The sequence below is a fragment of the Triticum aestivum genome, chromosome 1B (genome assembly GCF_018294505.1).
Source record: "Triticum aestivum cultivar Chinese Spring chromosome 1B, IWGSC CS RefSeq v2.1, whole genome shotgun sequence".
Lineage (NCBI taxonomy): Eukaryota > Viridiplantae > Streptophyta > Magnoliopsida > Poales > Poaceae > Triticum > Triticum aestivum.
The window spans coordinates 334,891,638-334,903,213 of record NC_057795.1 but is presented as its reverse complement, the minus strand read 5'-3'; the positions used below and the strand labels follow the sequence as shown (position 1 = coordinate 334,903,213).

The following is an 11,576-nucleotide window of genomic DNA, read 5'->3' as shown; positions in this document are numbered from 1 at the left end:
GCAGCTCGGGTGCAGGCGATCTCATCCGTGAGCATCTTGATCTTGGCTAAATACTCTGTCATGGACATGTTGCCCTTCTTGAGGTTTGTGAGTTCCATCCGAGTATTGATTGCTTGTGCTTCGGTTTGGGCAGCAAACATAGCTTCGATCGCCTCCCACACCTCCGCCAGTGTCTGAAGGGTAACCACCTGTGCAAGAATCTCGCGAGACAGAGAACCCATCAGAAAGCCCTGAACCTGTTGCTGTTGTGCATATCAGAGAACTCGGGCAAAGTTGGCGATCTGCTCCTCCTTCCCATCCTTGGTGATGGTGAGGGTTTCTGGTGGCGCACGGCTCACCGGATCAAGGTGGTGGCCCATCTGTGCACCTTTGATTTGAGGCAGCATGATGGCCTTCCACATGAGGTAGTTGTTCCTCATAAGCTTCTCCTTGGGAGGGGGGGGGGGTGATCCAAGGGACGTGGTAAAGGATGCGGTGGAGGAGGATGAAAGGGCGAAGGTGGAGGTGGACGCAAGAGACGTGGCGAGAGCACTCATGGTGCTGGAGGTGGTGGAGGCAGTAGTCATGGCGATAGGTTGAAGAACGGCTTGTCTAGATGCGATCTTCTTTTGATCTTACGAAGAAGTCGGTCTGATTACCATGTAAGAATATTGGGAAGCGTTAAACCCTTGCTCGGGCCGCACTTATATATATATGGGCAATGCCGTGGCTTACAAGAAGAAAACGATCGCTAGATCGATCGATAAAGAGTTGGAACAGAAGAAGGGATAAAGAGAAGATACAAGTTTAAACAGGAGAAGTTCTCTCTCTATACAAATATTCCAACACACTGCTCTGAATCTCTCTAATTCACGCAGCTCAATGGCCTGCCTGCTGAAATTCTAATACGTAACTAGCCATACCAGCGCGGCGGCACGCCGCGCCCCGTCGACACTGTATGTCTGTGTACTATTTTTTGGCCCGGTTCTTGTAGTATCTGCTCTGGAAGGTACATTCTTTTTTTAAAATATCCAGTGCTTGTTTTTTTATATGGGCTGAAAAAAGGCTAAAGTTTAAAATGTCACATAGAGTCTAAATTGTCAGAAAAGATGTTGGCTAGAAAGGTTGGAACATTTTAATAGTAAGGTTGTTTTCTGTTGTGTAAGCCAGGCGTTGCCCGCGCGGCGCCCCGCAGTCCGGCAGTGGCGGCCCTCCTTCTTCACCCGTCGCTGGATCCCGGCTCGGGTGAGCGGTCCTGGCGGCGGAGCCCTTCGGCCGACGGCGTTCCGGCGCGGATCTGGACGGCGGCGATGCGGAGGCGTTGCCCCTTGGCGGCGGTGACGGCCCATGGCCTGCGGCGGCCGGCGGCGCTCGGCTGGCCCAGATCTAGGCCCTACGGGCCCGATCTGGGTCGGGGCGGGCCTGCTGGTGGCCGCAGTGGGCTGTTCTCCGGTGGTTTCCGGCGAGCTCCTCGCGACAGGGACGGCGGCTGCTGTGCCGCGACTGCTGTAGCACGGCGGCGAAGCTTCACGGGCCCACGCAGGGCCTGGCCGGACAGGGGGTCTGGTGTGCCTCTGCTGCTATGCCCGGTTTGCTACCGCCTAAGCCGGTGGAGGTTGTTCCCTCCCTCGTGGCTGCGGTGCTGCCGGTCCTTGTCTTCGGGTGTCTCGTTTGGATCCGGCCGGCCTCGCTTCGTTGGCCGTGGTGAGACGACGGCGGTGTTCTCGTGACTGTTGGCGCATGTTGGTGGGCGGCGGGTGTGGTGGAGCCGAAGGTTGGTCCTGGGTGGTGGGCGCGAGAGGTCGGGAGAAATCCATGTCGGGTCTTGCCGGCACCAACGCGGTGACGCCTGCGGGCGCCACCATCCTTCTTGAAGGGCGTCGGGTGACCCTCTCCCCCCTCTACCCTTCGTGTACCGAGAGAAATCCTAGGACTCGTCCGGGCAGCAGCGTCGTCATCGTCGCATTCCTTCTTGAAGGTGGTGCTTGGTACACGGCAACTCGGTGGCTTTGGAGCATGGTGGTTATCTTCGGTGGGCGCAACGATCGCGGTGTGCCGTAGCTTTCGTTGATCCGGCGTTGTTGGCATTTCTTCTCTTATTTTCTCTTGTTATTTCTTTTGGGCGTGCTTGTGCTGTTTGCCCCAGCGTGGATCGGATTGTTGTGTCGGGTGGTTGCTATATCAATATAGCGGGGCGTAAGCCTATTTCGGTAATTTGGGAAAACTTACAACCAAGTCGCCTCCTTTTTTTAGTGTCATAAGAATGTAAATGGAGATAACAAATTTTATAGGGAGTACCAAAAATGACGGTACTTATTTATAGATAGTTGAACTTGCTAGTGAATTATTTTAATATAGAACATAGGTGTGATGTAAAGAAAAAAGTGATGTTCTTTGGAAGAGAATAACAATGAAGTACATTATGTAGACATGTAAACATTACACTGACGGATAAATCATGCCTAGTAAAACAGAACATGAATTTATCCGGTTAGGTACATACAGCACATTACATGAATAAAAGAGATAAATTTTTTTTGTCATGATACTAAATCGACGGTCTATAACATCTCATTGGGGCTCCCTACTGCGATAGTGTTGTTCTTGGGCAAATTTGTTGGAGCAGGACATGGTTAAGTGAGATTAGGATATGCATCCCGAGTCTTCCAAAGAGAAACTACCAGAGAGGATCAGACGCATGACAAATATATATATATATATATATATATATATATATATATATATATATATATATATATATATATATATATATATATATATATATATATATATATATATATAGACACACACATGCATGTAGTCAAATAAATCCCACCGTTGCATCCATACAAATCACCGGCCAATGCAAGGGGGCTACCCTAAAAACATGCAAGGGGACAGAACATGTGTTTGACCAAATAGCCAAATCGGAAAGGAAAATACAACGCACACAAGCTACTGGTACCCAGTAATACCGTGTGTCCATTTGATATCCACTAATGTGGGCAGTAAAAAAACTCTAAAGAAGTCCAAAAAAAGAAACAGAACCAAGGATTAGAATGACTCAAAAGGCAAACAAATCAGAAACAAAAACGGCTGGATTGCATTATGACAGCTATCAACAGAACTTGTCATCCACCAACTGAATTTGCTGGTACATGCGCATTCATGTTGTGTCCATCCAGTTTCATGTTGTGTCGGTCTTCAGCAGCATTATTATGTCGAGCACAGCCTCGGCGCCACCGGCTGCCAGCAGATAAAAACGGAGAACTGAAGAAAAGAGATTCCCAGCGGGGCAGATAGCATGGGTGACGAACTACGGCGCGCGCCGTATGGCGGAGCGAGCGAGCCGGCCGTAATTGCCTATAGAAACTACAAAAAATAGTGCGTTTAGGAACTGCAAGGCAAATATGCTCACCGGCGGACTGACGAACATGTATGAACACGCTGCCCACGTGCATCAAGAAGAAGATTAGCGCAGTTCCTCCGCCAAGCTGCACGGTGAGGGGAGGTCGAGTTGGATCCAGCGGACGCCGGCGCGTGCATGCGCCTTCTTCCTCTCCTGGAGCTCGACCCACCGCGCTGGCGGGTGGAGCTAGGGCAGAGCCCTCGGGCGTCGAGGCGACCAGCAGGAGCTCGAGAAGGCCGACGTTGCTGAACGGGCCTCCGACGACGCCAAGCTCCATGACGGAGCTGGTGAGCTCCACCAGCGAGGCGGTCTTCCGTGCAACAACTCTGGCTGCTTGGCCGCCACCCCAGCCCATCCTGCTGTCGCTCCCGGCGACTTGCTGCTGGTGTAAGTCGTGGCCTGTAAGTCCGTGACTACGGTCAGGCGAGGCGTGAATTGAATCAGAGGGGAAAGTGAAGAATTGGAGAAGATAGAAATACCGGTCTACACGTTCGTGCTGTTCTTGGGCACCTCGACGACCTCCATATCCTTGAGGGACTCCATTGCAGACGTCGTTCTCGTCGCCGTTCATGCGTGCGAATACCGTGCTGTCGGCCATGGACCGCGACAGCTTCACCATGGAAGGGCATATCTTCACGCACGGCCCGCAGTTTCAGCCCGTCCAGCACCATCAACTTCCCGCCCTTGCCGATGTTCTCCATGAGGGCATCCACGTACGTCCACCCGTAGTAGAGCACATCGCCCGCGAGCTGGTCGGGCCCGATCCCTTCCTCCTCGTGGTGCCGTCCCGCCGGCACAGCTCCCGCGTCGCCTCTGGCTCGACGCGGAGCTCTCCGCGTCAGGAGTCTGGCAGACCTTCTCCACCACGGGCCTCAAATCAATTAACCTGAGAACCACGGCCGCGTCGCCGTCCATACTCGGCTCCTCCTCCATGATAAGAGGGCTCTGGAACCCCTCCTTACGTCGACAGTGCTGGACAACAGCGGAAGGGTGCGCGGAGCCCGCTGGAGAGGAGATCGAATCAGGGATTCAGAGCTTGCGGCCGCCTGATCGGAATGACATGGGCGGCGTGGGACGCGACGCCGGGAGTGCTACCTCGCAAACCCTTGCATGCTCCACTACCTGCGCCGTGCGGAGAGACAATGAGACATACGGCGATGGCATACCTCCTAGGCGCAGGCAGCGGTGGCTGACCGTAGCAGAGCAGACGACGGAGACGGAGGCAGTGACGGATGGCCAAGATGACGGCGCGAGCGGCCGCTGTCGATAGATGACGACGGACGCGAGTGGACACCGCCGGTAGGTGACAGCAAGACAACGACGGTGGCCGACGGGACGGCAAACTACTCGACCGCCGTGAAACAATCACGATCGCTAGGTGAATGCCTTTCCATAGAGAGAGGGGAGAATTTATAAGCGCATAAAGCGGCGAATGAATTGGACCGAGCCTTCGAGAGAGCACCGGATCAGAAGCAGCAGTATCCTCTAGATTACAGGATCGAAGCGGCAGTGATTTTTCTAGGTAAAGCGGCACCGACGACACTCACGCCACCACACGTGGATCGTAAAGAAAAGGTCATCAGAGAGACATGCGGCCCAGAAAGAGAATGAAGCCCGCACACAGCGGCCGGGACACAAACCGATGACCAATTGAAACACGGAGAAACATCGAACCAGGAAGGATGTGTCAGGGCACAAATTCCAACGTGACAGCGACAACAGCACGCAACGAACACGATGGACGCAACAGAAGCACGTAAGAAGACCGACCACATCCATTGTACCTTTATATATACCCCATATGCGATGGAAAAACGCTAAGCCAACCAAATCGAATGCCACACCCATTCAAAAAATGAATGAAATAACTGAATCCACAAGGCGTTTCTACACCGCAAGGTACCAAAAAAATAGCACGTGCCGCATGCATAATTCATCATAGGTCATTTTCATCCAAATGGCTAAACTTCACGGCAAAAACTTTGCCTGGAATAGAGGCTTGGGTATGTACTCGCTTGGTCCAGAACTAGTTAACGGCTTGACGCTCAAATGGATGCTCAAAGAATGTACTAGCATTCGTTTGAGCGCCAACAAATTACAGACGGACGAAATAATGGTATGTGTTTATGATCCTTTAGATGAAATGCTGGTGGCACTCTCCTGAAATCGTTCATCGGTCTATGTAATGCCGGCATGCTATTCCTCGAACTTACCATGGGCTTCATTGGTTCGCCCTGTGTTCATTATGTGCGGCTACTGTCAAATTTGCGAGATATCAGTTTCGGAGCAACGGCTAAATTCAGTTTCTTGCCGAAAATCCGCTTCTGAGCCCAGGCTCATCTGCACCCCGCGATGATGAAAAAAATTAAAATAAATACTAGAAATTTTTCAATTTTTTTTGCATGGTAGATAATTTAATGCGTGAGATCCGCTTCAATTTTCAAATCATTTGGACATCTGTGCATCTCTCGGCAAAAATGACAAATTCTGGGTATGTAAAAAAGGTTTATGTTCATGCATTGTTCTGACCCGATTTGTCTTTTTTGCCGAGAGCTGCTCAGATATCCAAATGATTTTAAAATTGAAGCGGACCTCAGCATGCAAAAAAATTTGTGACTTTTTTCCTGACTAGGTGCAGATAAGACTGGGCATCAAAATGCTACACTCGTTTCTTGCTTCTTTTCTGGCCATTTTGTTTTTTCATATGGGAACTTGTTGCTTCATTTATTCATCTAGACCAATTCCGAGTTCAGTAATTCAGAAATACAACCCGAAGGTGAACGAAACAAAGTTTTACATGCTTTATTCAAGCAGACATCCCTAGCTAACTTATGAGCTACCTTGTTGGCAGATCGCCTAACCCAGTTGATTGGATACTTGGTGGCAAAAATTTCAAGAAACTCTTTGATCTCCTCAATGAGAAGCCCATGCATGGAACGATCTAAGCAAGATCAGATTCTGGACGCCTATTTCCGTAGCTAGCTGCACGGGTCTTCGACACACAAGCATTTCGGTGATCTTGCTTTTGGGGGAGACTGTATAGGGGTAGATTGTATACCTTTTTTTTTCACATTAGAGCTAGAAGTCATCTGTCTTTTAATTTTGGGTCCGTTGATTCTCAAAGGAAGGAAGCAGCAGCCACAGAGATTGTGGGCGATGTTTTTTTTAGGGAGATCGTGTATATCTTGTTTTTTTTTAAATATTTTTAGACAAGATCGTGTATATCTTGTGAAATTTGAAAATTTTGCCGTGGCACTTGTGGGCCGACCCAACCTGCTGCTTGAAATACAGGCCCGACACCGAGCTGATCGACTGAAACCCACCCACACGCGTTCCTAAAAAAAAACCACCCACACGCCGAGCGAGGTGAGCTGAGCTCGACACGCCGCGCGAGCGGAAACACACCCTCGCCGCTCCTCTCTCCTCCCGTCGTGCCGGCCGCTGCCGGGGCCGCCTTTCGACCCGCCGGATCACCGCAGCACCCCGCTCGAGCGCCGGCCGGCAGGCCGTGATGTCCACCGCCGCGCCCTTCCGCCTCCTCCTCCCGCTCCACCCACCACTAACTCCCAGACGCCATTCCGCTCCCGTTCTCCCCTCTGTCCCACGCCGCGGCACCGTCCCCAGCCCCCGCCTCCGCCTCCGTCTCCGTATCGCAGCCGGGGGCGGCGATGCGCCTCCGCCCGCAGCCGACGAACTCGACTGCGTGGGCACGGGCAGCGACGTCGAGTGCGTCGTCGACGGCGACCCTGGGGCGGAGGAGGGGGTCGCCCCGGCGCTCGCGGGGAGGGAGTGGTGGGAGTGGGTGTCGCTGGTGTCGCCCTTCTTCTTCTGGGGCACGGCCATGGTGGCCATGAAGGGGGTCATACCCAAGACCGGGCCCTTCTTCGTCGCCGCGCTCCGCCTGCTCCCCGCGGGCGCGCTCGTCGTCTCCTTCGCGGCCGCGCGGGGCAGGAAGCAGCCCTCCGGGTGGGCCGCCTGGGGCGCCATCGCCGCCTTCGGTCTCATCGACGCCGCCTGCTTCCAGGTGGATATAGATAGGTGAAAGGCGTGATCCTTAGCGTGTGGTTGTGCGGTTCCTGAAGCCAGCATGGGTTTGGTTTCCTCCTTTTGCAGGGCTTTCTCACCGAGGGCTTGCAGAAGACATCGGCTGGCCTCGGAAGCGTAAGGCTAACTCTCCGTGCTGTTCTCTACCTCCGATGGCAAACAATTGGCTTGCCATTTTGGTCGATCACTTACGGAACTGTGATCCTCGTTGCAGGTCATAATTGACTCCCAACCATTGACGGTTGCTATCCTTGCAGCACTATTCTTCGGAGAGTCTATCGGGGCGATAGGAGCTGGGGGGCTCGTACTGGGTGTTGTTGGGCTTTTGCTCCTCGAGGTTAGTACATTTTTGCAATGCATTTCTAACGTTTCCAAGCAATCTCGTATCTCCACGCTCAGATATTGGTTACGATTAGTTTTTCAATTGATTACGATTAGTTAATAACATGTACATTTTTTTAACAAGTAAAGCAAGTGGTATACTCAGATACCACTGAAGTACCAAAAATGCTTTTAAAACACACAGGTAATAGACATTACTAGTATAGTACAACCCGGAAGACCGCAACAGTTTCGATGACTCAATTTAGGTTCAAATGTTTTTTTTTTGAAAAGGAGGTTAAACCCCCCGGCATATGCATCAATCGATGCATATAGCCATCTTTATTGATTATTCAACAAAGATCTGACAAAAACATACATTAAACCACGCGAAGCCACCACTCACACCTACAAATATCGATAATGTGGAGTGTTCTTGCTCCCCATGTCTAAAACCGGTGTCGTCGCCGATCCATCCAAATAAAGTGTCGGAACCTACAGCCGGTGCAACAAACCTAAAGCGTACACCACATACACACATTTTAGAAGCCGCCATCATCATCGAACCGCTGACCCATCTTCAAGAAAGAGATCCGCATCATCTTTGCCAGTCCGGCCATCCGTCGACGCCACCACGGCGCCCAACGGCACCACCTCCACGCAAACTGCTGAGCACGTTGCAGTCGCCGCCGGTACACCGCAACACCATGCCGCCAAGTACCACCAGCCGACACAGCTTGAAGTCACTGGAAGATCTGTAGTGCGTAGCACCTGCCGAACAGGCATGACACAACGTAAGCACCTGTCGGCCAGGCATGACTTGACATCTCCACCGCAGATTCGTGCAACACGAAGCTGCTCCACCTCCTGCCTCTGTCTTTCGGCGCTGCTCCACAAACGATGTTGTCAAGAGAGAAACGACACTGCAATGCCGTCATCGTCCGATCTGGAAGACCAGATCCTAGGGTTTTCCCCGGAGCAGCATGAGTAGGTCGACAGTAATTACACGATGATGCCTTCATCAAGGTAACGGTGCAGAACGTCGCCATCGTCCGCCATCAGCTCGGTTTTCACCGGCAATTAGGTCTCCCCGATTCGTAGCCGGGACTAGATGACGGATCTCGAGATCCGACCACCCAGCGTCAGGCCGTCCACCTTCGGTGGAGGAGATGGCCACCACCGCCGGCTGCACCGGCCAGATCAGATCTGACTGGAGGCATTGCCAACCAGTCTGCCAGACCCTCCACGCCGTTTATGCCGATCCGAAGCCCGATGGCGCGCCACTGCAGCAGAACCGGCCAAAAAGTTTAAATGGTTAAGCTTAGTAGTAGTACAGACAATAATTTCCTTCTGCCAACGTTCTGAAGTCGACTTTCTTCCACTATTACTATGTGGGACACTGGGACTAAAGAAATGACATATCAATCTGTAAAATGGTGAGAAGTTCCTTTATGGGTAAAGTGGTGAAATGTTGCTCTTTGTTTATACTCCCTCCGTTCACAAATATAAGATGTTTTATATATTCCAATATAAACTACATACAAACTGAAATGAGTGAACAAACACATTAAAACGTGTCTATGTACATCTGATTCAGAAAAAATGTTAGAGCATCTTATATTTGTGAATGGAGGGAGTATGAATTATTATTGTGCACGTTATAATATTCTGATTGTCTTTAAATCTACTTTAGGTTCCAGCACTGTCAGTTGAAGGAAACAACACATCAGTCTGGGGGAGTGGAGAATGGTGGATGTTCCTCTCGGCCCAAAGCATGGCGGTCGGAACTATCATGGTTCGCTGGGTATCAAAGTATTCTGATCCAATCATGGCAACAGGATGGGTATGCATTCTGCAGATAAATACACTATCATTTATTCATTTTATGATAAGATGGGCTTTTTTTGCGGGGGAATGATAAGATGGCCTTTATGGCATGCGTTTAAAATACCATCAATATGCTTTTGTTTTTGTGTCTCAAAATCATCCCCTCTTTTTTTCATGGTCTACTTGGGCCAGTTGATTCTGTATATTTTCCAGGAGTGCTAAGTTGGTAGCCTATCTGAGTAACTCAAGTATGAATTGAAACGTAAAATGCTAATGTTATGGTGGGGCTTAATGCACAGGGCAACTGCTTATGAATTGCAACATCAAATGAAACTTGAACCGCCTTTGCTGGAAGCATCAAGTTAACCTAGCAGTATTAGATATGTTCCTACTTCAAATCATGGAAGCCTGACATCACACCACATAAAAGGCTAATGTTATCTCTATCGCTCTGCAGCACATGGTACTAGGTGGGATTCCTTTGTTGGTTATATCTGTTCTTAATCACGATCCTGCTCTTAATGGACACATTCAAGAACTTACATGGAGTGACATAGCAGCTCTGGGTTATACATCTATATTCGGCAGTGCTGTCAGCTATGGTGTCTACTTCTACAATGCTACAAGAGGTAAGATTGATGTTCGCTTCCAACCAGTTCAATGCAGTTAGAGCTCTCCACAATTTATTCTCATCAGCATTTCATACTTCTTCTCTCTTATTCCTGCAGGTAGTTTGACCACGCTTAGTTCTCTTACTTTCTTGACTCCTATGTTCGCCTCCATTTTTGGGTAAGATTCTTTGCAGTATGCTGGACAATAAAATTTACACAAACATAAAATGCGATGTTTGTTTTCAACTTTTGGTCTGGGCACTCCTTGCCTTTTCAGGTTCCTCTATCTGGGAGAGACCTTCGCACCTGAGCAGATCGGTGGTGCACTTCTGACATTGGTTGCCATCTATATGGTTAATTACAAGAGCATTATAGGCGAGAAGTAAGAGACAGTCAAAAAATTGATAGATTCTGTGCCAGACGGGTATTGCACTTCACTGGAGCACATGTAACGGCGCTGTACAGGGGTTAGAAGATTAAGTACATGTTAGTAATAAACATCCCACCAATTTGCACAGCTTGAAGAGGCATGTTACATGTGCGTCCCCGTATTTCGACTAAAAAGATGGTATAAGCTGGTGCAAACAAGTTCTGTCATCTGTCAAACATAATCAGATGACTCACCCACAACTCCTGTGTTGCACACTGATGAAGTTGTCGAGGATATAGTCATGCTTTTCTCCATTTCAGCACAACTTTCTCACGTGGAGCTGAAAAGTGCAAAGAAAACCAATTGCATGGCTACATAGTTCAGATGGTTTGTGTAATAGCTGATGTGTTGTACAAATATGGGAGAAGCAGCCCCTATGTACAAGTAGTTGCAAGCATGGAGATGTCTAATGAGCGAAAAGCAATTGTTTCTGGTGAGATCTGATCCTTGGTCTGTATTCCAGAAGTCTTTGTTTTCCTCACAGATAGTTGTGTTCATCAAGAGAACAAAATGCACATAAACTGGTGTCACTTTTGGGATAGTTGTGTTCATCAAGAGAACAAAATGCACATAAACTGGTGTCACTTTTGGGCGACAGCTGCTGCTACAGGGGCCTACAGCGGTGGCCCTAGTCCATAGGGCTGACTGGGTGGCAGCCTGGCGTGCGGAGACACTGCCACGATGCAGTTAGGTGAAGACGCGGGTAAGTCACCACCCTTTTTTACCGTGCACTCAACACCTCGCGGTCAGAGCAAATACACCACAAGCGGTGTGACAAGACAGGCGTCTTGCTCCCTGGCAAGAGCTCCATGCATAAAAGGAGGCCCATGGCTACATAGTAGGGGGTTAAGAAGGCCCATGGCTATACAGTAGGGGGTTAAGCATGCACCTTGCTTTCGGGCAAGAGCTCCGGGCGACCCATACCCCCGCATTTAATGATGTAAGTGTTCTTCTA

At 50.0% G+C, this 11,576-nt stretch overlaps 1 protein-coding gene across 1 annotated transcript; it reads left to right on the top strand.

Annotated features, from left to right (window-relative positions):
- The first annotated feature begins 6,708 nt into the window (after nt 1-6,708).
- On the top strand, nt 6,709-11,058 carry LOC123122380 (WAT1-related protein At3g02690, chloroplastic). Its single transcript, XM_044542575.1, has 7 exons — nt 6,709-7,412; nt 7,502-7,549; nt 7,647-7,769; nt 9,447-9,596; nt 10,038-10,209; nt 10,309-10,369; nt 10,469-11,058. Exons 1-7 carry the CDS (start codon nt 6,900-6,902, stop codon nt 10,575-10,577), a joined length of 1,176 nt encoding a protein of 391 aa, XP_044398510.1. The 5' UTR covers nt 6,709-6,899; the 3' UTR covers nt 10,578-11,058.
- Nucleotides 11,059-11,576: the final 518 nt, after the last annotated feature.